Source organism: Nomascus leucogenys, chromosome 18 (assembly GCF_006542625.1).
Source record: "Nomascus leucogenys isolate Asia chromosome 18, Asia_NLE_v1, whole genome shotgun sequence".
NCBI classification, from domain to species: domain Eukaryota; kingdom Metazoa; phylum Chordata; class Mammalia; order Primates; family Hylobatidae; genus Nomascus; species Nomascus leucogenys.
This window is the reverse complement of record NC_044398.1, coordinates 90579242-90604432: the sequence shown is the minus strand read 5'-3', so window position 1 is coordinate 90604432 and position 25191 is coordinate 90579242. Positions and strand designations below refer to the sequence as shown.

Below are 25191 nucleotides of genomic sequence, written 5' to 3'. Positions count from 1 at the left end.
ACAGTGGCTTATGCCTGTAATCGCAGCATACTGTGGGGGGCCAAGGTGGTTGGATCACGTGAAGTCAGGAGTTTGAGACCAGCCTGGCCAACATGAGGAAACCCCATCTCTACTAAACGCACAAAAACTAGCCAGGTATGGTGGTGCACACCTGTAGTCCCAGCTACTCCAGAGGCTGAGGCAGGAGAATCGCTAGAACCCAGGAGGTGGAGACTGTAGTGAGCCGACATTGTGTCACTGCATTCCACTCTGGGAGACAGAGTAAGACTCAGTCTCCCAAAAAAAAAAAAAAAGACGATGTATACTTACAGCCGTGCATACATACATGCTTCTATATGTAATGGATACCTCTAGAAAGATACATTGAAAAATAACCATGGCTTACTGGAGGACCAAGGTGGGGGGTTGGGGGGGGACTCACTTTTTCATGTATTCACCCCCTCATGCTTACTCTGCACACCTTTGTGTTGCTTATTCAAAAAAGGTGATGAAACAGCTCAAAAAGTATGTTGAGGGCAAAGAGCTAAGGAAGATGGAGCAAAGAATGTGTTTTGCTTTATTTACCTTTTTACCGATGATTTCTGAGTGGTGGTTTCAGGATAGACTTTCTGGGAGGAAACGTGTGAGGGGAGGGGTAGCTCAGAATTGCTGGTTTTATTTAAGTGGAAATAAATTTTTAGTTGAATCATAAAGGTAGAACAGCTTAGGGTACAGTGGAAAGGCGTTCTCGATCTAAATATTTCATCTCTGGCCAAGTGATGGGCTCCTAAGCACGGTGCCGTCCAAATGAAGGAAGTGCAGCGTTTTCATCTTCATGTGATCCTCTTTCCTTGGATGAAATCTGGTCCACAGCTGCCAGGAGAATCTCAGAAAACCCTCAGTACCATCGTGCAGACTTCCCCACAGAGAGCCTTCAGGAACAGTGCACTGAGATCTGCCATCTTCTGAGGACAGTCTGAAAATCACTTCTCCAGGAGGTTTAGACACTGTCCAATGTTGAAGCAGTTTCTCAACCCACCAAAAAAGCCACTTGTGACCTCAGAGATATGTGGAATCATTCTTTTTGGGGTAGTCATTCCATTTGCAGAACTTCCCCAATAGTACCATTTGCTTTCAAGTTGGGGTCTCAGCCACAGCTTGCACGTTGGGTCACCCGGCATGCTTTTAAAAATACAGAGACCAGGCCCTGCCTGGTTAATGCAACATTAATCTTTGGGCCTGAGCATCAGTATCTTTTTAAAGTTCCCCAGGTGATTCTAAGGTGCATGCGAAGTTGAGAAGCCCTGCTTTGAAAAGGCTGGAACAAATTCTGCTGTTAGAATCCCATCTGAGTCTGAGGCATTAACCCAACAAGTATTTTCTGAGCTTTGGTTTCCATTTGTGTGGTAGGATAAAAGTGCCAGCCTCCTTTTCAGGTGGTAAGCCAGCTTCTGGAAGGGAGCAGCTGACAAGAAATAATTACTTCCTGGCTGCCTTGTACACATACCAGGGGCCCGCTTTAGAAGCACATGGGCATCAGAGTCAAACTTCTGTATTATCCCTGCCTCAGTTTTGCCACTTAGCTGCTGAGGACAGAAGGACCAGACAGGTGATATTTCTAGCCTCTGTTTGCTCATCTGTACGGTGCAGATCTCTACCCAACCACAAAGAGCCACTGTGAGGATCCAGTGAGATCCCTCAGCCAGGCTGTGACCAACACTGCCATGTGACAGCAGCTCCTGCTGGTCTCTCTAAAAAAGGTGGCAAAGTCCAGGGTCAGATGGGAGGAATTTTTGGGGCACTGAATCTCTGTCTCAACCACTGAGCTGTGCTATCTCATGTGAGTACAACCGTGGCTGTTATGGAAATGCCTGAGTGAGGCCGCGTTCCAGTACAGCTTCATCTACAAATCCTGCAGAAAGGGAAACAACAGCAGATGAGGCAGGGGAGGGCCGTGGAGTCAGACACCAACCACTATGCCCCAGGCTCTGCCTCCTAGGGGCTTCTAAGGCCCGGCCAGTTAACTTCTGTGCCTGCTTCCTCATTTAGAAGAGGTGATAATAGAACCTCCCCTTCTGGCTTCTGTGAGGGTTTAGTAAGCCAGTACCTGTAAGACAGCAAGGATGGTACGTCTCGCAGTGGTGAGGACATGGTGAGTCCTTCTGGCTGGATACCTGGAGTGAAGTACCTTGGTCCATCTCATCGCCAACCATTGTGCCTTAGCAATCTTGCTCAAAAATAGCCTGCCAAATAGGCCTTCATTTCTCAGTGATGTCCCCACCACTGGCACAGAGGCCAGCCAAGTTGCTTGCTGCCCTCATACAGTTTACATTCTCATCGGAATGACTGAAAAAGCAAAAAACAAACAGATGGAAGGACTGCAGTGGGAGTCTCAGGCCATGAAGGGCCTTTACAAGGGTCAGGGGGAAGATTTAGATTGGGAGACTGATAAGAGACATGGTATCTCCAGTTAAGTCACTTTTGAGCTAAGATGTGAATTCATGTTAGCTCTGGGATTTGAGTCCTCCAGGAGGAGGGAACAGCCAGCAGTGTGACGCCCTGACCTGCCAGAGAGGAGAGTGTGGCAGAAGGCAGGGCCTGGGGAGACATGGACATGGGGGCAGGAGATAAGCAAGGGCGGCAGAGCTGATTGCTCCTTGCCTTACCTGTCACGTCATCAGGGGCATGAATTGTATTCAGTGCAGCAGGCACGATCTGAGGAGTTGAAGTCAGGAGTGTGGGATTCGATCAGCTTTAAGAGGCTGTGGACGCTAATTGGAGATAACTCCAAAGCAACACTCACCTGCATGTAGTTCATGCTTGGCCTGGGGCTTGCAGGCTGGGAGGCCCTTGGGCATCTGGCTCACACCTCTGGGGTCTTCCTCGGATTTTTGGATCCTTAAGTCAGTATACAGCTGCAGTTATTTCCAGTGGTTGCGCTAGCAGATGGGGACTTGGGAATACGGAGGCAGATCATACAAAGACCACTGCTGCCTAAGGCCACCCATCTAGGCACAGAGAGAAAGGGGAAAATGAGTGGGCACCTATCCCTGGGAAATGCCCTGACAAGGCAGGCAGAGAAGCCAAACCGTCTTCTCAGGGCTGGCCAGACCTACTCTCAAGTTGAGTGTATTGTAAGTAGTTCTGGTGGTCGAAAACAGGGTCTGACATATTCCAATCTGCTGAGCATGGTGTAGACCAGCCCCAACTGCGTAGACCAAGCAGAGCAGGTGCAGAGTTGCCATCACAGTGCCGAAGGAGGGACCCAGCAGAGCCCTCCAGAAGGCTAAGCAGGAGCTGCGGGGTCTTTCTCAAGGTGCTTTGTTCCCCACCCCCCGCAAGAGAGAGTCTCACACTTGTTGCCGAGGCTGGAGTGCAATGACGTGATCTTGACTCACTGTAATCTCCACCTCCTGTATTCAAGCAATTCTGCTTCAGCCTACCACGCAGCTGGGATTACAGGCACGTGCTGCCACCACCCCCACCAGCCTGATTTTTGTTTTTTATAAGACAGAGTTTCACCATGTTGCCCAGGGTGGTCTCGAAGTCCTGACCTTGTGATCCACCCACCTAGGCCTCCCAAAGTGCTGGAAATTGAGATGGAGTCTCACTCTTTTGCCCACGCTGGAGTGCAGTGGCACGATCTCAGCTGACTGCAAGCTCCGCCTCCTGGGTTCAAGCGATTCTCCTGCCTCAGCCTCCCGAGTAGCTGGGACTACAGGCGTCCACCACATTTGGCTGATTTTTGTATTTTTAATAGAGATGAGGTTTTACCATGTTGCCCAGGCTGGTCTAACTCCTGACCTCAAGCAATCTTCTTACTTTGGCCTTCGAAAAGCACTGGGATTATACGTCTGAGCCACCATGCCCAGTCAGTATGCTTTTCCCTTTTTTTTTTTTAATTACACGAGCAACATGTGAATAAGTTCTGCCTTAAACCATTTGAACAATGAGCATATATGGAGGAAAACGTGAACATCTCCCTTGGCTGCATCCTTGTCTCTGTTGGTGTGTCTGCTTATATATGGGCGCTTGCTTCATATGAGGTTTCAGTTTTAACTAAAATGGCACCAGATGTCTCTTGTTCTGTAGCTTTTCCTTTACGTCTTGAAGGTGTTTGTGCCCCTCTGCATGGCTGTGCATCATCCTCCGTAACAGCAGCGTGTCCTCCTGTTTCCGCACACCTGTCATCCTGGGTCCATGGGTCCTGCACATGGTCACGGGGTGGTTTCCAAGCTTCCTCCTCAGAAGGATGCTGCATTGAACATCCTCACCCGCGTTTTTGTGTACTTGGTCAACAATTTCTTAAAGCCAACACCAAGATGTGGAGCTGACTCACGCACGCACCTGCCTCGGTTTCCCTAGATTTCACCAGTTTCTGCCTCTGCTAACCACTGGAGTGCCATTTCTCAGCATCCCTGCCCATGCCTGGTAACAGCTGTCTTTGAATGTTTTTCAGTTTCTATTTTCCTGATGACTCATGGTAAGTGTATTCAAACATTCCCTCTCCCCCTATAGAATACAATTATTCCAGAAATTTGTATTGAGAACCTGGTCTGTACCATTCTCTCTGTAGGTGCCAGGGTGCTCAGGAAAGATGAGAGAGATACATCAGTATGCCATATACGACAGGTGGTGCAGGGGAGAGGGACTGCGGAGGGCAGCAAGCACGGCCTCCAAAGAAAGCAACGGAGGCAGTGAGGGGGACAGCCAGCTGGAGCACCTTTCTTGCAGAGGGAGGCAGGAGTGTGCCTCCCTGGTGCCACCGAGCCACCTCTAGGCTGCAGTTATGGGGAGGAGGGAAGGAGGTAGAAGAGTGAAAGGGCCCATCAGGGAGGATCTTGTGGAGTATCGGAAGGCTTGTTTTTTGAGATAGACTTGGTGCAAGAGTGACACGGTCTGGCATGAGTGGGGTTGGTCAGGTGTGGCTTGGAGACTGGTGGCTTGGGGACTGGACTATAGGTAGCTGCTGGGTACAGGCAGAAATGGAGGTGAGAGATGCTTGACCTCTCAGCGCAGGTGTGCTGTTCGCTCAACTCCCTCTCGTAGCCCCGGTGCTTCTTAGCATGTGAGAAACACATTGGTCAACGGCACTCCCGGCCTTTCCCTGCGTGTCTGCTGGGCTGCGAGCCCCGCAGGTTGCTCTGTAGGAGCTCCTTACACACGCACAGCAGTTCCCTAGCTGCCACGTCCCAGGCTGTCTTTCGTTGCAGGGAGTTATAGTTCTTAGTCCCAGCGCTTATGTATTTTTGCGTGTGGTATCAGGTCTGTTTACGTCACACTAACTTGTAATGACACCTGCATGGCTATCAATTTTCAAGGGTTTTTTTTTTTTTTTGCTCACTTGTCTTCTGGACTCGTGCCAACTCGTCCCATCTCGCCTTAGTGGTGAGTGAGGCTTAAAGGGCACTTTTCTTATTAATCTCTTAACAGTAACAAATCTCTGCTCTCAATGAGAGAGGCGAGTATGGGTTATTACTCTTATTTTCTCAAAGTGATGGAGAGGTTAAATAGCTTTGTTGCCATGACACATCCCAGATGTTGCCGATTCTGAAATCCAACCCAGGGCCTTCTAATTGCAAGGTTGGTTTTGTGGCGTCATACCCCCACACCTCCCTGTCTAAGCTGGCAAGTCCAAAGTCCTGTGGGGCCAGCAGGCAGTGGTCTGCCGTAGAGAAGCTAGACCAGGACAGACCACTTTGACTTCAGTCACCTGGTTAAGTGCACTGGACGTAATTGTAGGTGCTGGGGATATAGCAGGGAAGATAACACTTCAGATGGCAACAAATGCTGTGAAGAAACTCCAAGGAACTCTCAGGCAAAGGCCAAAAGCACGAGGAGGAGTTAGAGCATGGCAGGAAGTCTCCGTATTGCTAGAGGAAGTCACGATGGAATTATAGCCGTGGCAAACATTTCCATTTGATTCTGAATGCAGTGGGAAGGTGTGGAAGGGTTTTGTCTGAGGAAGGGTCAAGGCCAGAAGGGAGGGTGTCTGGGTTTAGAAGACACACCAGAGACAGAAGTGGAAGCAGCAGACGTGTCTGGAGGCAGAAGCCAAAGGCCAGTGGTGTTAGATTTGATATGGAATGTGAAATGGAAAAATTAAGGTGCCCCCAGAGTTCTGGTTTGAGCACTGGAGTCGGCAGTTGCCCCATTTACTAAAGTATGGAGGCCTAGGGGAGGAAGAGAAGTTTGATGCGGGAAAAAAATTTTTTTTTCTTTTGTTTGAGATACACTGTCTCCTCGGCCTGACTGTAGTGGCACGATCTCAGCTCACTACAGCCTCTGCCTGTCAGGCTCAAGCAGTCTTCCCACCTCTGCCTCCGGAGTAGCTGAAGTACAGGCACACGCCACATCTGGCTTTCTTTTTTTTTTTTTTTGTAGAGATGGGGTCTTGCTATGGCCTAGGCTGGCCTTAGACTCTGCCAGGATCAAGCCATCCAGCTGCCTCAGTGTCCCAAAGTGCCAAGATTAGAGACATGAGTCACTGCACCTGGTCCCAATTTCCATTTTGGCCATGTTCAAGGTACATATATCGACTCCAGGGCTCCAGAGGGAAGGGCCAACATGCGAATTTGGGAAGCTTCCCCATTTGGATCTGCAGAAAGCCATCCGAATGGATGGGAGCACATGTGGGGAGTGCAAGCAGAAGAGACCTGGGACCCTGTACGATTTAGTGACAGAGCAGTCTTCAGAGAGATGGGAAGAGCCTCAGAAGAGGGTGGAGATGCTGAATGGTTGAGGGCTTGCAAATAGAAACAAGCCACCATTGGCTGGAGTCGAGTTTTGTGATGTTGGCTCACTGCAACCTCTGCCTCCTGGTTTCAAGCAATTTTGCTGCCTCAGCCTCCCAAGTAACTGGGATTACAGGAACATGCCACCACCTCCAACTAATTTTTGCATTTTCAGTGGAGACAGCATTTCACCATGTTGGCTAGGCTGATCTCGAACTCCTGACCTAAAATGATCCATCCTCCTTGGCATCCCAGAGTGCTGCGATTACAGTTGGCTAGGCTGATCTCGAACTCCTGACCTAAAATGATCCATCCTCCTTGGCATCCCAGAGTGCTGGGATTATAGTTGTCTAGGCTAATCTCGAACTCCTGACCTAAAACAATCCATCATCCTTGGTATCCCAGACTGCTGGGATTACAGTTGTGAGCCACCACACCCAGCCCAAAAAATCTTTTCAATGACTGACAGTGCAGTAGGCTTGCTTGACACGAGCATCACCTCAGACACAGGAGTAGTGCAGTGCATTGTGATGTCACTAAGCAACATATTTTTCAGCTCCATCATATCTGCAGTCTGTTCACCAAAACATCAATGTGACACATGACCATAGCCATGGCAGCAAGTGGAGGAGGGCCCATGCAGGGAACTGGAGGATTCTCAACTCCTCAGGGCAGGCACCATGTGCCTTTCATTCACCGCTCGTCCTGTCTTCCTGGGGGTCTTCTGCTTAAGTTTTTGGCCAGGGTTGGTTGGGCCGGGTGCTGCGATGGGGAGAGCACTGCAAGGGAATTGGCCGAGATTACAACAGAGACATGATTGTGCTCTGAACATCCCATGGCAACTGGGGACGGGGCCACTGAGAATTAGAAGAGCAGCAGGATTCAGGGAGAATCTTTTCCATCCTTAGAAAATTAGGCGGAATGCATAAGTACGGTTTACCCCAGCAGAACCATCACACAGCCGCTCTTCAGCCCACCCTAGATGATGATATCTGAGGCCTTACTGAAATGTGACCCCAAGTCAGCTCTTAAACCTGAGATACCCCATTAAGGTGACAAGGGGCTATCAAAGAGGACCTCAGCATCACAGCCATTGGTAACTATCAGAATTTTACGCAGAGTCATCTTTTAGCGTTGAAGTGGTGAAAGGTAACGTCTATAAAGCATTGGTAGACTGCTTACGAACTTAAAGCCATCCTTGAAAGTTAGCCACAGTGCATCTTTACGTTTTAATGAGCACTGCTTACCCCGGGGATGCACACGCCCCACAGTGCCATGACTCTCAGTACGCCCTCTGTGGTGGACCCATACACCTGTCACTCTGCCCCAGCTGCTCCCACAGTCCAGGCCCCAAGCTCAAAAGAAATGTGTTCTCCATCACCCCCCATCCTACTGGTCTTTGTGCCTGGGATCCCAATCCACCTCCATCCCGGCAGGGGGAGCAGGCAGTGCACAAGCCTTACCACTAGGCTCCCTGTCTCAGGCTCATCTTTGTCCCTAACACTCCGAGGCCCATTGGGTGATCATCACGTGTTGTACAATGTGAGGTGGTTTATCTGCCTGATACGGCTCCCTAGGAATAGGGCTGCAGTCGCCAAAATCCACAAGAGGGCCATAGGCAGCCCATTTGTAGAAAACGTGCCTAAGTTTGCTTCAGGTCCTGAATGCATTGTCTTGTTTAATCTCATAGGTGGGTTGATATCAGCCCCATTTTTCCGATAATAGAGGGGTTAAGGGACTTTTAAAGAAATTTACACAGATACAGGGGAGAGAGAGAAAAGACTCCTTTTAAGTACACTCACAGATCACAACTGCAACATCAAGGCCTAACTCTCTGTCATCTGCTTAAGTCCAGGATGAGTACTCGTCTAATCGGGCTTGGGTCCCTCTTCTGGTCCCCAACCCCTGGCCCACTACCAGTCCATAGCCTGTTAGGAACTGGGCTACACCGTGGGTGAGCAGAGCTTTTTATTTACAGCCGCTCCCCCTCACCGCCTGAGCTCTGCCTCCTGTCAGATCAGCAGTAGCATTGCATTCTCCTGGCAAACCCTATCGTGAACTGCCCGTGTGAGGGATCTAAGGCTGCGTGCTCCTTATGAGAATCTAATGCCTGATGATCTCTCACTGCCCCCAGAAGGGACCGTCTAAGTTGCAGGAAAACAAGCTCAGGGCTTCTAGTGATTCAACATTATGGTGAGTTGTATAATTATTTCCTTATTTATTGCAACTTAATAATAGAATGTATAAATGTAACACTTTATCTCAAAGAGCATCCCCACCCCCCACATCTGTGGAAAAATTTTCTTACACGAAACTGGTCCCTGGTGCCAAAAAGGTTGGGGACTGCTGCCACGTAACCTTAGACATGGTCCTGTATCCGAATGTAAGCCACATTCTGCTTCTCTAACATGGGCCTGGGGCAGTAACTTCTTGAGCTTTCCATCTCCCATGGTGAGAACAGCAAGACATAGATGAAATAGTGATGCAGTCACTGCACAAGCCTTACACAGTACACCTGCGTCCTTACTATCTTCCAGGCCATTTCCACCAGCTCTGGCATTCTAAGGCCAGACTGCTTTGATTTAAAACAAAACCAAATTTAGGAGGCTGAGGCAGGAGAATGGCATGAACCCGGGAGGTGGAGCTTGCAGTGAGCCGAGATTGCACCACTGCACTCCAGCCCAGGCAAGAGAGCAAGACTCCATCACCAAAAAAAAATTTCAAAGCAACTTTGTTTACATTTTGGAAGACTTACTATGACAAACACACATAGAAAAACGACTAGAAAACTATATACTACTGTCCTAACAGTGGTTATCAAGAAAGGGTGCATTGACAAGCTGTTTCAGTTCTCTTTTTCCCCCCTAAACAATAAGCCTTTAATGAGAGGATTCTCTAGATTCTCACTGCTTCCCTTTTCCCCATTTTACTTGTGCTTATAGAAGAGCACCTCCACAGCCAGGGCTTGCAGAAGAAAAGCCTGAAGCTTATTATCAGCAAACTGGCAGCAGTGTCACAGTGTTATTCCAAGTACACTCAAAAGATCACGAAAAAATAATGCTGGGTTTACCAAAGGGGGATTTACATTCATCTGGTGACACATCATGCCCTCAAGTATTTTGAGTTCTTTAGTTCCCAAAAGCCAGTGTCTGTCCTGCAGGCATCCCTGTCCCCAGCCCCGACTCTTTGGGATTCTTGCCTGGGAATCACACATACCTCCTTGCTTTTCTGGGCACACCTGTCCTGACCTCCACCTTCCAGACCATTTCTTTTTATTTATGGTTGAAACCTTGCTCAGTATGACTCCTTGGGGTCTGTCCATCTGTACCTCTCAAAGCAACAGCTGCCTTATCACACACCGACCTTGTGCCCCCACCTAACTGTAGCATCTTGGGGGGCTGGGCTTAGATGCGTTTCCATCTAGTCATCAACTCTGGGCTCAGACTGCACACATTCAAGATCAAAACCAGTCTCTGCTCCTAATTACCCATAAGATTTACCATCCCTACTTTATTTTGCACACCAGTAAGACGAGGACGGTAATTACAGCACCTCCTTCACATGGCTGACTTAAGGATGGTGTGAGGAATTTGTGTTATTCCTTTACCTCAAGATTTGACAAGCAGTGGCTTCTTTAATTTTTTTTAAAATAAATTAAGTACCTTGTGGTGTTGGGATCCAAAGAAAACCAGACCCAGAGCTGCCTTCAAGGAACCCTTGGGTACTGCCAGATTCATTTCTGGATCACTTGTGCATGGTAGTTTTGGAGACCCATTTCAAACCAAGAGGCAGGAGGTAAAAGCCTTGATGGATATCAGCATAGTTCACAGTGGAATTGGATTTCAGGAGGCACCCATCACGCAGTCCTGAGGCCCAGGTGTTGCCTAGGAATGAATTGAAAGGCTGTTGAGCCTGCTGTTTTCTGATACCGCCCCCCAGGACCCCCACAGCCATTCAGTACAGAAGGTAGGGCAAGGCCACTCCCCCCCACTCCACAGATCCGAGGGCCTAAGATGCAGGGAGCACATTCTCCATGATTTCCACATCCCAGAGGCAGAACTGGGTTTTCGAACTGGTAATACGCACAGACTCATGAGGGAGTGGGGTTGTGGAGGATGCTGGCCACACACACACAGCTCAGTCTTAGCTGGGTTGCAGGGATCCAGCCCTCCAAGCTCCAAAGGCAGCTCCTAGTAAATGGAGTATTGACCAGCTCGCCAAACCCAGATCACAGGTGCAGCAAAGTGAAAAGCTAGTCTCTCCTCACAGCCATTTTCACGGATGAGCAGTTGAGGCTGTCTGATCAATTTTAGCTGCATGCTGGTGACAGGGAACCACGTCGTACACCCCAGAGACTTAATTAAAAGGAACAGCCACCCCTGGGGCCCTTGGTGGCTACCCTCACACACAGACCCCCCTTCACCGCCACTCTCTGGTGCTGTGGTAGTTGCCAGCAGTCGGGAGGATGGACACGGAGTTTCTGAAACGAACACCAAGCATGTGTGTCAGGGACCATGCGTGGCCTGGCAGGGGGCTCATTACTGCAGCTTATATCCCTCTCACAGCAGGGGAGGGAAGGTGGTAGTGCCCTGGGGATGCATGGGCTGTCTCCTAGGTCACCATAGCATCCCAGCAGTTATTTCTCCCCTTTCTCCAGTTGCCTTCCAGATGAGGTCACAGCCAGGTGCAGCCCTGGGGACGTGATGTCCCCCGAGTTTCCCAGCTTGGTGACAATGGACCCTGCAACCCAGGAGGCCTGGCCCCTCGTGGATTTGGGGATGCAATCTTGTGCCCTTTCCTTCACAGTAGTTTGAACTGCATTTCTAAGGCCATTCCCTCACTGTGTGACCCCCCAAAATGGCTCTGGCAATACCACGTCTGAGTAGTAAGATTCAGGTCTGACCTGAGCACAGGGTTCGCAGAGGAGTGAACCATGCTGGAGGTGGCCAAGGCCAAGTTCAGAAGCCGAGGGCGAGGGTGTTCACTAAGCAGCATCCCTCATGGGCCACGCTCCATCCTCGCATCAAACGTGATCCTTGGTTTTGTTGCAAAAACCTGCAGGGCAGATCCTGTGATTTCCCTTCATGTATTTTTGCTTGCACCATTTTTTAAAACAGCTCAAGATACAGATCACACACCATACAATTCACCCATTTAAAGTGCATGCAGCTCAGTGGCTTGACTTTGATCCCCCTTCACAGGCTAAGAATGCGAGTCCCAGAAAGGAGCATCGTGACTGGCCCAAGTACCCCTGCTAGTGAATGACACGGCCGGCAGTCATCTAAGACTTTGTCCCCAAGGCCCCTGCTTCCTCTACCCAGAGACAGGGACAGAAGTCACTGGCTCCTGAGAGCTTCGGGCTATCAGGGGTCGTCCCTGAGGGGCTCTTTTACAATGAAACAGTCTAGATTTACAAATACCGCCCTCTTGGAGTCAAGTTTGAGATTGAAGCCTACTGTGGTACCATTTCTAGGTTTTCATGGCGTAGTTCCGTGAGTTTTGACAAAGGCTTGGAGTCCTTGTAGCCATCACCATCAAGATGTGGAACTCCTTTACTCCCAAATTCCCTAGTGTTCCACTATAGTCAACCCCTGGAAGCTCCCACTGTTTTGTCGTTTAGTTTTGCCTTTTGCAGAGTGGCCTATGAATGGACTCAGCTGTGGGGCAGCTTTGATGATGCACTTGAGATTTGTCCATGTTGCCAAAAGCCTGCATAGTAAGAAGCAAATGTTCACCCAATATGAGGAGTAGCAAAGCAAGGAGGGCTGATGCATAAGCTTCTTAAATTCTTCAATGCACCTTTAAAACCGTCTTCATGAATATTGTTGCAAAGGCCAAGACGACCTCAAAAAATAAAGGTACTGAAAGAGAAATCCAGATTACATAGGAGACACACAGAAGACGCTAATAACAGAGCCTGGGAAATGTCACCACACATCCTCATCCCAGCTCCAGGTGGGGTGACTCTGGGCTCAGTGATGTCACTTCCCAGAATCAAGATGCTGGGATTCCGAGGGTCACACCCTGAAAGTGGCCTCCCCATCATCGCTGATGCCCCAGATACCAGAGGAGCATCAGCATCTGGATCCATGGCTTGGAAAGTGTGCTTTGTGGACTGGACAAAGTCACCCTAGAGGAGTGGCCGTTATCCTCAGCCTGTCCTTTATCACCACGTTGATATTTCACCCATGACTGTGAAAATAGATGGCAACTGCATTTTGTTCCTTGTGGTATGTCCTTCATTCGTAAATTTAGCAACCTAATAGGGTAACACAATTGGCTCAAAGAATAGGGCCAGTAAAACGGGGGGATGGCTCCCCGCGTCTGAAAGACGTTGAGTCATCTTCCACCACTGGCTGAGGGGTCTGCACCCTCAGGTGGTGGCTTAGTTAGGCCTCCATGTCTGTATCACCATGTCTTACTTGCTGTCCTGTCCCCTGGAAAGTAGCAACAGTCTTTTGTCTTGAATTCCCCAGACCCCATGACGAACTCTGGCTCCAGCTGAGAGGAACACGAAGAATGCCAGAGATGGCACTCTCATTCTTTACAGAACAGCCACTATTTCCCCACCCTCATTTGCCGACCTATCTGAAGACTAACACCCACCCATTTCCTCACTGCCTTTTATTTCTTTAGGCTATCTGTAAATATCTCTGTTGAGTATGTATCTCTCCCCATCTCTGTAGCCCACTGAGGCCTCTGCTGTCTCAGGACCAAGCAGCCAAAGATCTGCAATGCCTAGATGCTGATCTTGTCCAGAAAAACAAGGATGGGCTTTTCAGAGAAGGTGCCCTCTGCCCCCTGCAGCCCCCTTCCCCCAGGGTAGGGAGTTGAGGGATTGCAGTGGGAATACGAGGTGGTGTGAGAAGTATGCTGTATTTTGGGAAGTTGTAAAATCTTTGTAAAAGCCTCCTTGGCTGGGTGTGGTGGCTCACACCTGTAATCCCAGCACTTGGGAGGCTGAGGTGAGAGAACTGCTTGAGCCAAGAGTTTGAGACCATCCTGGGCACCATAGGGACATCTCCATCTCTAAAAAACTCTACCCAGTTCCTTTGCTGTATTAGATGCCTCTACCAGTAAAAGTTCCTATGAATTTGCTGGCCAGACTTCACTGGTACCTCTTACCTTATTTCCCTTATTTCAGGATGTCAAAGGAGCCAAATCTATTTCTAATCGTTGCCAACCGCATAAATAGGCATCAAATGATGTATGATTGGCACTATTATTCTCATTTTACAGATCAGAAAGCTGTGTCTTGGGGAGGTTAATGGATCTTTCTCCAACTTCTATACTGTCTAACGGAAGGAACCCCAGTTTTCTGAATCTGAATATGGAGTTAAGGCCTTTGGCAATCCATTCTTATGGATTGCCGTCCAGACCCCCCTTTTTCTGTTTTACAAAACTAGAACAGACCTAGCCCCAGCATTAACAAGAGTTCATGTTTCTGTTGGGGAGCAGGAACAGAACTTACCTCGTGTCCATGCATTCCTCTCTTGCTTATGCCTCAGAGCTGCAAGCCCACTGTTATGAAAATGCAGTCATGCCAGAGAAGAGACAGTCCGTTTCTTGGTGGCTGGCTTTTATCAGTGGAGCCAGCTAAGAAATGGTGTCATTCTGGAAGTGTCAGTGGTACATGAGGCAAAAGTCTGCAGCTAACAAGGGCTATGAAGGATGAGAATTTCACTCTGAGAATGCTGTTGGGAGGAGTTATCTGCAGCAGGGACTACAGGGACCCTTAGTTTAAAAAGAAAAAAAAAAAAAAACAGGTTTTACTTAAGGCTGTCATTGTAAATGCGAGGCCTTTCAGCTTCCCTAGAAAGCAGCTGACTACAGCCCGTGTCTCTACTGTTGGATGCCCGTCCCAGAGGGAGCATGGCACTGGCCTCGTTCCCTTGTAGGGAAGCGTTCCAGTGGAGACACGTGGGGTTTTCTTCTGAGTACTGGCCCTGTGTCTTCTACCCACATTAGCCCCCACTTCCTTTGCCAGTTTACATACTCTCAGTCCTACCTACCCCACGCCTTCAGATTCTGCTATTCACTCAGATAGCATTACCAAGATTCAGCTGTTCTTGACCTGCCAAGATGGCAGTTGCAAGAGGTTCAGCCTCAGATATGCCAGCAGCCACCAGCACACTCTGCTCAAGCTCACCATGCTCAGCCCTCTGTGTTTTCCATCCATCACGCACTCAATGAAGCCCCTGTTCCAGCCAGATTTCCGCAGGTGTCATCCACTGAACTTGTCCCAAGTGAAGCCCATCCTCATCCTGGGTTCTCTGGAGCCATCACAGCAGCCCTGCCTCCAAACCCACTTGAGTGCACCCGTCTCAACACCCAAGCCTGTGTCCCGAGACATGGCTGTGTTCCACAGGGTCTTCAGGATTGAACCATCCCCGCGTCACACAAACCCACTATCACACCATCAGCCATAGCAGCCTACACTCACTGGGACTTCCCAGGCACAGACATGTGACAGATACAACCCCTTGACTGCTCAGTGCACACCCCGAGCTAACCCTGCCTTCCAGGAAGAGGAAGCAGCTGGGCCGGGTCTGCCACCTTCACCTGTGCTCATCTACACATTTAGAGGACCCTTCACACCTCTGCCTCTTCCAGGAAGCCCTCTGTACCCTGCTCCGAACCCGACTTCCCTCTCATTGGGGCATCCACCATGCTCCACCACCGCAATCTGTCCAATGTCTGCCCTCCCCATCCTCAATGAGACTGTGGCTCTCCAAGCCTGAGGCCACTTCTGCACGCCTTCATGCCCAGCATGGCGTGTGGTGACACAGCTCATGTTTGAATGTTCACTGCTGCCCAGTCATTGTCACTCTAGCCACTTGATCCCCATGATGCTTAAAACCACCCCACCTTTATTCTGTCCGAGGCTCAGAGGAGAGGCATTTATCTACAGAAACACAGCTAGTTGGTGGCTTTAGGTAGCCCTTGAATCCTTACCACATGGTACTAGGATGTGCTCATGGTTGTCATCCCCCAAATGACAGAAGGAAACCAAGGCTCAGACAGCACCACCCACAGGAGGACTGAACAGAGAGGCGTCTGCCTTGGAGCCGTGTCATCTCCCTACCCCTGCATAACATGTGTTGTTTGTTGAAAAAGCCTCCTCAGCCCACTGACTGGTATCTCTCCTCTCACAACCAACAAGGCACTGGCCTCTCCCAGCCACTCTCACAGCCTGTTACCTCCAGGGCCCCTCCCCAGGCTCTGGTCATTGCAGGGCAGGGCTAGTCCTGGCTGTCCTGAATGATGGCCGTGGTTGCAGGGTAAGGAGTTGCTGGTCAGACCCCAGATCTGAAGAGCATGACAGGAGGGGGTTGTGACGGCATGGCTTTAAACTGACATTTACATCCAAGCCTTCCTGTATCTAAGAATCAGTCCCCCTTCGCTGTGAACAAAGATCTCCTTCCCAGCATCTTTGAACCATCTTCTCAGTAGTGTTCAGGGATAAAGAAGCTTTTCTTAAGGGGGGTCCCCATCCTTTGAAGGAAGAGAGGGGCATGTTTGCTTTGCGCCTGCGGCCAGACATCCGCCTAAAGGAGCAATGTGCAGCACGCACCAGGCTGGACGGGCTTAGACGATTCAGAGCAGCTCCGGCTTTAAGGTCAAATGTTTTTCATCCATGTACAGAAGGCAAAGCACAACTTGACTTACAGGAGAAAACAATCATTAAAATGGGTCTTCATTTTGTTAGCTTATCAGGGTGTCCAACTTGAAACAAGACGCATCTCCCTCGCACAGTGGCCTCATCCCTGGAAAGGTGCAACGCAAAGCAGATCATCATAAAGACATTCACTCCTGAGATACATGAAGACGTTAGGCTATTTCAGGCAACCCTGCAGAGACCCTCTAGGGGAACGATTTATGAAATCACGGCTCCCCTTAACTCATGTGGTTTGTGAAACGGCCCTTGGAGACAGCTGGGGGTGGATGTTTCTGACAGTTACTAGTTGTCTCTGGTCCTCTCCGAACCACAGATAGGGCGGAGCTAGCTGTGGACAAGGTCCTGTCTTCCTTTGTAGGGTCCAGTGGGTCCGGGGTCACGTCCAGAAAGCCAGGACTCCACGGAGGTGCTCAGAGCGTAGAAGTAAACATCAGTCCTACTAGGTTTTGGTCTTGTTTTAAAGCATTTTGTCCCAGTGAGATGTTTATTGTACATCATTTTTGTTTTTTTAAGATCTGTAATCTTACCACTTAGAGATCTTTTTTAAGTCCTGCTGATGTTTTCTTCCATTCAAATAGTCTACAGTAGACAGAATAACAACGTTCCCAGCCCCAAAATTTATATATTCCCTTATCTGGCAAAAGGGACTTTACAGGTGTGAGTAAGGGTTGGCCAGGCACAGTGGCTCACACCTGTAATCCCAGCACTTGAGGCTGAGCAGGAGGAGCACTTGAGACCAGCCTGGGCAACAGAGCAAGACCCCATCTCTACGAAAAAATTAAAAAATTAGCTAGGCATGGTGGCTGGTACCTATAGCCCCAGCTGCTTGGATCACTTGAGCCTAGAAGGTCGAGGGCGCAGCAAGCTATGATTACACCATTGCACTCTAAAACCTGGGCAAGAGTTGAGACTGTCCCCAGGAATTTTTTAAAAATGGAACCACACCACAGGACTTTCTGCTGAGCACCCTCCACTCTCAGGGTGCAGCCTCCCAGCCTCTACCCTGTCCCCTCAAATATGTGCCAGGGGCCTCCCACAATCCAGACCCGTGCCCTGCAACCCACACGTGCTGTGCTACCATGTGTTCCTTTGTGTTGCTTTAGAACCAGGATCAGTGTCCCCCTTTTGGTGCTATCTTCCATTGTTCTTGGCTCTTAAACACTGTACCTTGCCCAACAACATTATAACTAGACCCTGGCCTAGGGCCTGAGTATTTTCTTAGGATCAACTCCAGAGGAAGTCCCCCTCCTATGTTTTAGCTGCACATCTTTTGTGGTTTCACATAGTGTTCTCTAAAGTCACCTTGGAGTCAGAAGCATACATTTGCTGAAAAATCAAGGAAAACATGGGGAAGAAAACTGCCTACGACATTCTTTCATAGCCTTCAAATGCAGACCAGAAAGGTGGTACCACGAGCTAGCGCAGAGTCACAGTCAAGCTTGGAGCCTCAGAGTGCTGTTAAACATGGGAAGTTTATGTAATAGAAGTATTTCTCCAGGTGGTACTTGTCAGAGGTGGCTCCCATAGGTCGGTCACAGTTCCCAACGTGATACCTCCTGCCCACACACCTGGCTCCTTTTCCGGCCTGTGGTCATTTGCGTTTCAACCCCAGACTTAACCCGCTTCTCTCTCTGGTCTTTCAGCGACATCACCCCACCCGGAGAACCTGTCAACAGCAGCCGGCCCAAAGCGGCTTCTCGCTTCCCCAAACTCTCCCGAGGTCAGCCCCGGGAGCCGCGCAACGTGGAGCCCCAGAGCGGCGATCTCTGACCTTGACAAAACCCCAGCCACGGGCCCTACGCATCGCGCCAGCTGTCTCCACCCCAACCACTGCCGCTGGCCCGTAAACCTCGGCGTGAGAACGTCGTCCTACCTGGTGATCCTGAGAGCACACGATCCCCACTAGTTACACAACACCCTGATTAAACTGGTCAGTCTTTGAACCGCACAGTCTAGTGACCCCAGAAAGCAAGGCAGTGCCTCGCTGGACAGACGGGGACACGTGGTCCTTCTGCTCCTGGGGTCTGCCCTAGGCTGGAGGGGCTGTTCGCCTTCCTGCAGTTCAGGGCTGGCAGGAGGGTGGCCACCAGGTCAGGCTGGGTGGCCTCTGAGATGCACAGGTGATCCCCTACATAGGGAAGTTCCTACAGAGCCAGCCTCTCTACTCTTTGCCACATGGGGACTAGAATGACTGTTATAGCCTCTCCTTTTGCTTTTTAAGGTCATTGCCTGGCCTAACCTAGGGCTGGCTGGCTTCGTTGGCAGGGGGGTCTGGTTCCTTTCATTGCATTCTCCACCAATGGTCATTAGACACCCAGGACTGTCACAGCTCACTTCTCTAGAGGGATAGTGCTGTGGCCTTGGCAAGGGGCCATTAGTGATGTGTAATTTGAGTTCAGAGAAATTCCCCTGCCTCACCACGGCTGGCTTCAGGAAGGACCAGTTCCCTCAGTAGCCTGAAGCCACCCTAGGCCCTCTCTAGACTTGGAGTTGGGCAGAGGGGGACTCGGACATCTGGCCCAGCCATCAGTAACCTGGTAACCCAGTGTCATCTAGCCTGTCCAAGGTGGCCTTGGTCCTACAATCATGAGACTTGGCTCAGGGAACCACTGCAGAAGGTTCCATGGTTTTCAAACCAGGCTCCATGTCTGTGAAGCTGGACCCAGTGTGGGCACTCAACAGATCATGTTTCAACTACAGACACATTTTCCATCCTATCTGCCCCCACACGTTGTCCTTGGGAACAGTACTCTGCATCCCCTAAGACAGAGTCCTCCGTTCCTCCCATGTCATCAGGGTGGCTCTCAGAGTCCAGGGGCCTTGGAAGGTGGAGAGGAGGTTGGGGACCAGCAGCTGGGCAGCCCCCGGGGGCTCCTCCTCCAGTGAGCTCACATCAGAGCACCTCGCAGGAGGAGAGCCATCCTCAGACACTGAGCACAGTTGAGGCCGTTGGCATTTCTGGGGTAGAATAACTAGGAAGGAGGTCGTGAAATGGACTATGCAAGTTCAAGTGTGTGTGTTCCGCCTTAACCTGAGGCAGAGACGCAGCAGAACCTGAGGACAGAAGCAAGTGGAAGGTGATGGTTAGATGGCAAGCCATGGGCTTGTCGTAGACCTGCTTCAAGTCAGTGGCTTAAAATGTCAACTGCCCAGGTGAGCATGGAGCATCTCCTGGCTCAAGGAAACCTCTGCAGAGAATCATCTGGTAGGTGTATACTGTGCGTTCCCCTCTTAGCAAGAAGGAAGATTGTTCATGGCCTTCAAAGGCAGGCTGAGATCACACACACAGCCCCCCGAGAAACTGAGACCGCCTACATGACTTCCAGGGGGACCTGGGGCCAGGTAAGCCATGCCCCCCAAGAGCAAATGAGCCAGTGTGTGTATGGAGGTGGGGACCCTGCAGTCAGTTTGCCAGTGTACAAGACTCAAGACGTCCTGGAAAGGCAACCTGGTCTCCCTCCCACTCACCTGCCAACATTGCTGCAAGACACATGCTTTATCTGAAATTCCAGGGCTGGAGTGCACATCGGCCCACCTGGCTGGCGCCTCTAAATAGAGAACCCTAACGGACCAAGGCAGGGACTGTCTAAAAGCTCAAGCTGCTGTATGTCATGGCCCCTCAGGTTGCGTTTATGCCACATCGGTTATTTTGAAGTGTTTGATGCCACCTCCGAGCTGGTCTCAGGAGTGCCTCCCTAGCCCAGGCACCTGCCCTGGAGGTCATCTCCCTGTTCTCTGTTGGACACAGAAAGGAACATCCCATTCTCGTACATTCCCCTGGGCCCAGGCTTAGGACCCGCACCTTTTCTGCCATCTGCCCCCAAAACACAGGATGTGAATCAGGTCTTGCCCTCTCCAGATACCCCACACCAGGAAGCACCGTGGACATTCTGCACATGTTAACAATGCAAAGAAGTGTCCCCCAGAGCTGATACTAACCCATGAGAAATAAGAATGCTCTCAGCTAATATTGAACGGGTGGAAGAAACTGCCTCCCCCTTTTATAATGCTGAATTATTCACAGAAAATTTGCCCTGCCGTCCAAAATGGGGAGAGCATGCTCCTGGTACCTCTCCCATGATCATGTACAGACCCTAGCGTCATCTCCCAGATCCAGACTATCTCATTTTCACTCAAATGCTGATGACCAGCACATGACAGCAGCTCCCCCAAGCCTTCGCTTTGAAATCCCATAGAATGTTCTGGAAGGAGTGGGTCCATCCTGCTACTCAGAAGAACCCCATCCTGCTCTCTAGTACAGTGCAATGAACTTCAGGCAAACAGACAACTCTGACAGGGTTCCCGGTTCCTGGAGTAACGAAACACCCAGGCCTAGCAGGATTGTGGCTGGAACCTGGTGACCAAATTCCATGCCCTGTAAATGTGTCATCATCTGCCCCTCAGCCTGGATTCAATTCTGAGGGCTGGCTCAGCCCATGAGCTATCCATCAGTGGCGAAGACACCCCTACAGAAAGGATTGCTTGCACCTCACAACTCTCTCCTTCCAAGATTACTCGGGGGTTTTCAAAGTCAGCATCTGAGAACAGAAGCCCCCCTCCCCTAATCGAGAGGAACCAGGGGGGCCTACCTCTCTCTCAAGGGCCTTGGATTTCTGGGACCACCTCTGCTGGGAGGAAAAATCCACACCGAATCCTTTCTCTCTTCATGGCCTGCTGTGGCTCAAACAGAACATCACCAGGTTCCATCTTTCACATTTTTTTTCTCCCCCAGATGAAAGACCACTCAGGAAAGGTAGGGCTGAGCAGAGGTGTCTCTCCTTGAGAAAGAACAAATGCTTCTAAGGAAGGGAGGTTAAAGGCCGCTAGAAACCTAGCCCAGCCCTCCACTCCTGATCTGAGACAGAACCTTCTCCGCTCCTCTTCCGGGAATCAGTCTGAAATTCCAGCTTCTTTGATTCGCACTTACTGGTATGCTCCAGTGACGTTGCTGGCAAGTCATTTTAGAGTGTGGAGCTGGGGTTCAAAGCCCCCAGCATTTCTCTACCGGCAGGCCCTGGTGGAGGAAGACACTTTCAGGGAAGAGGCTCTTATAGTCCGTAAGTGGTAGCCATCTTCACATCCAGTCACCATTGCATCTAGGGACATGCTGGCTACAAAAGGGATCATCCAGTTGAGTTGTAAACGAGGGTGCCATCCTGCAACATCTAGGAAGAGGAAGGGGAGGGATGTGGACTGGGTCTGATCACAGCCCTTGGCTCTGCTTCATACCTTAGAGCTTTTAAGATGAATTCTTTGTTAACCATGTAATTTTTTTTTTTTTTTTTTTTTTTTTTTTTTTTTTTTTAGAACCATGGCAGGTAGTTATTGTGCTTTAAAACCAGAGGCACCTGAAAGTCGTTTACACCAGGCACATTGGTAGCATGGCTGTAGCTGATACAACCAACAGGCACTGGGGCCAGTGACAACCTGGGATTGGAAACAGGAGTGAAGCCCACCAGCCTGCCAGGTTGACGCACAGCAGGCTCTGCCTTCTGGAGGCAGCTTTTATCCTAACACCCTGAGCCAGGGCTCTGTGGCCCAGGCGAGCAGTGGCTGCCTCTCTTGGTTGTGCATGGGACGATTTGCACACCCTGAGGACCAGTTCGTGGGGTTCTGGGCCTCGGCTTTCCTGCCCCACCTGCTCAAGCCCCCATGGGGCTGCAACTCCATCTGGCCCCTCACAGGGAGGCCCAGCCATGTTCTCTGGGCACCCAGTGAGCCCCCTCCCCTCCAACCACCCCCAGAATCCATCCCTTCATTCCTCAGCCAAGCTCCTATGTGAGCTGCAGCGCCCATACGGGAGAGGCCCTGCACTCCAGAAGCATGTTCCAGCCTTGACACAGAACTGATGGCAAAGGGCAGGCTGGGTTTTCAGCTCCTGGGACCTAAGACCCCCGCCTCACTCCTTCCCCAGTACATCAGACTGGCTAGGAGGCAATCCCAGAAGGGGCAGCCTCGTGCCCGGGTTTCAGCCCCTCAAGTAATGATTGTCTTGCCTCTGCCTTGGCATCTCTCTCGGAATCACGGCAGACGTGGGGTGTTTCTGGAAGGCAGGCATCTGCTTATGCACAAGGTCAATGGTAACATTTTTCAAAATATTGTGCATTAATTCATTAAAGCTGTTAAATATTTGCTGTTTTCACATTGGCTTCCATGCTAATTTTGCACAGTTGTAGCACTGTATATCTCACATTTCTGTGCCAAAAAAGTTCATCGTCATGTTTTTCTAATATTCAATCTTGATTTATGTTCCTAAAATAAAGCTTCAGCTCCTGGGTCAATAAGAATAAGAGTGTAGCATCCAGGGTCTCCCGGCTCTGAGCAGACCAGATCCCACAGTTCATCCCATGGTTGTTGAAACGCACCTGGATCAGTCATCTCTGGTATTCCTCACTCTAGCCATGAGCCATTGCCATCTTATGGGCCCAATTTGCGTACTCTGAATTCGGTCATGGAACACACACTTACTTCTAAATCCCAGCCACCAAGTTGCATATCCTTCCTTGTAGCTAGTTTCTATAGAGAAGTGAAAAAAATCTGGCTTCCTTAAAAGATGCTTGAGCCTATGACATGAACCAGCAGCCCCTGCTGGTAGAAGATTCTAGATTCACCACGGGTGGTTTAAGGCCCCGGGATTTAGTTCTTACTGGTACATAAACGTTTTCCCATCGTTATCAGAAAACCACTCACCCAGGCTTCCCCCACTTCTTCCCCTCAAATTTGTTCAGCTCTGCCACCGGTCTCCATGAACAGCAAGGCAAACCACTGTCAGTGTAGGACAGACACAGAGGATGCCCTTCTAAGAATTGGGACTGAGGACAGAAGCGCACACAATGGTGGATCACACATTTGCACCCAGGTCAACTAAAAGCTCAATAAGTGACCCCAGAAACTATTAATTTCCAGGAGTGAAGGGGATGGGGGTAGAGCTACTTAGAATTTTTATTATCCAGGATTCATACTAAGAAGAATGTCGGCCTGTCTTCATCCCTGGCTTAGCCGTCACGTAGAACGCTTACTCACCTGACACCGACTTCTTAGAGAAGCGAGTCTTTTGAATGGAGGAGCAATGGTAACCCCACTAGGGGGCGCCCATGATCGGCTCCCAGTGAGCCTTCTTAGGGGTAAGCGGGCCGCGTATCTAGTCTATGATAGTCTGTGTGTACAGAAGGTCTAGAAGTCTGTGGAAACGCCCTGAAACCTGTAGTATCTTAACTACCCTCTTATGTTAAGGTTTACATAATAGGATTTTTAAACAAATGTGTTTAATTTTTTAAGATCTCTTGTATTAAGATTTTCTTTTGGAATAAGCTGTGGAAATTTTGTTACAACCTGGTTGAGATAAACCTCTTCACAATGACAAAAATTGTGACATTTTATAAATTAGATACTTCAGTGGATGGTCTCTGTCTCAGTTCTTTTTAAACAACCACAGATTGAGGTAAACTTTTAATACACGTGTGATCAACCGAATTGAAATGGAACAATATCTCATTTTCAGTTAATTATATTAGGCAGATCTAGATAACCTGGCAATGCAGAATTAAAATTTCATACGGAAAAAAAACACTCCTCATTACAGGTACATATGTATTCACTCATATAATAAACAGAAATACAGGTAATAGCAACTAAGCCTATGAACGAAATCTGAACCCTAGACAGTGACGCTGGAGTTCATCAGCCATTTCACTGCTGTGCAACGGGCGCCCATCAAATGAAGGGCAAAAGCAGCAGAGACTCAGTCATCCCTCTGCAGACCCCTAAGAGGTCTTCATACTTATTTTACCGTATATACTGTGAAAGGAAAATAAATCTTGGGGCCCCCGAATCACTAGAGGGAAAAGTCAAACTGCGAGCTGCTTAGGGCCAAACTGCCTCCCACTCTATTTAAAGTCACACCTCTGCTCACCGAGATAAATGCATATCTGATTGCCTGCTTTGGAAAGGCTAATCAGAAACGCCAAAGAATGCAGCCAGCAAGCAGCACAGTGGCTCACGCCTATAATCTCAGCACTTTGGGAGGCCAAGGTGGGAGGATCACCTGAGCTCAGGAGTTTGAGACCAGCCTGGCCCAACATAGTGAAACCCTGTCTCTACTAAAATTACAAAAATTAGCCAGGTGTGGTGGCAGGCACCCGTAATCCCAGCTACTTGAGACGCTGAGGCAGGAATAATCACTTGAGCTTGGAGGCAGAGATTGCAGTGACCTGAGATCGTACCACTGTACTCCAGCCTGGGCAACAAGTGAGACTGTCTCAGAAAAACTACATACACCACACACACAAGAATGCCACTGTGTCTCTTATCTAGGACCTGGAAGCCCCCCTCCCTTGAGTTGTCCCACCTTTCCAATCAGTTTCAAGAAAATCACCTTTGGTTCATTGCCCAGTCCAAGCTTCTCGGTTTCCACTAAGTCTGTGTTCCTGGGCTATCGTCCTCAAACTTGGCTCCGAATGAAGTTAACTTTGGTTTCTATCTATATAGATCCTGTTGTTAACCTCTTCGGTTGACAATTCATACTCCCACGAAGTAAATCCCTAGTGAGCAAGTGACAGATTCACTCATCACCAAGTTCCCACGTACTGCCTTCCTTACCTGCCACTTCCCAGGCCCCTTGTCGGCTGTGACCATGTGCTCAGTCCCAAATGGCAGTGACAGGTAACTTCTCCAGGTTGAAGCACTTAGGAGTTGGGGCACGACTCTCAGCCCCTCCTTGGGGGCCACAGACTGAGCTAGTGGAATCACAAGGTGGCATCAGCCTGCATCCTGAGTCACCACACGGAGGGCTGTGCAGTC

At 49.7% G+C, this 25191-nt stretch overlaps 2 protein-coding genes across 2 annotated transcripts in view; both read left to right on the top strand.

Annotated features, from left to right (window-relative positions):
- SNX29 (sorting nexin 29) overlaps window positions 1–18614 on the top strand; it is a 575039-nt gene extending 556425 nt beyond the window's left edge. Inside the window, exon 21 of the mRNA XM_030797722.1 lies at window positions 18036–18614. Within this exon, the coding sequence (XP_030653582.1) occupies window positions 18036–18162 (127 nt within the window). The 3' untranslated portion in view covers window positions 18163–18614. The remainder of the gene's footprint in view (window positions 1–18035) is intronic.
- Window positions 18615–19707: 1093 nt separating this feature from the next.
- LOC100607958 lies at window positions 19708–23790 on the top strand. Its single transcript, XM_012497093.2, is given in 5 exon segments — window positions 19708–19734; window positions 21287–21456; window positions 21844–22044; window positions 22046–22145; window positions 22147–23790. Coding segments are annotated over 5 exon segments (675 nt in total). The 3' UTR covers window positions 22324–23790.
- The last annotated feature ends 1401 nt before the right edge of the window (window positions 23791–25191 follow it).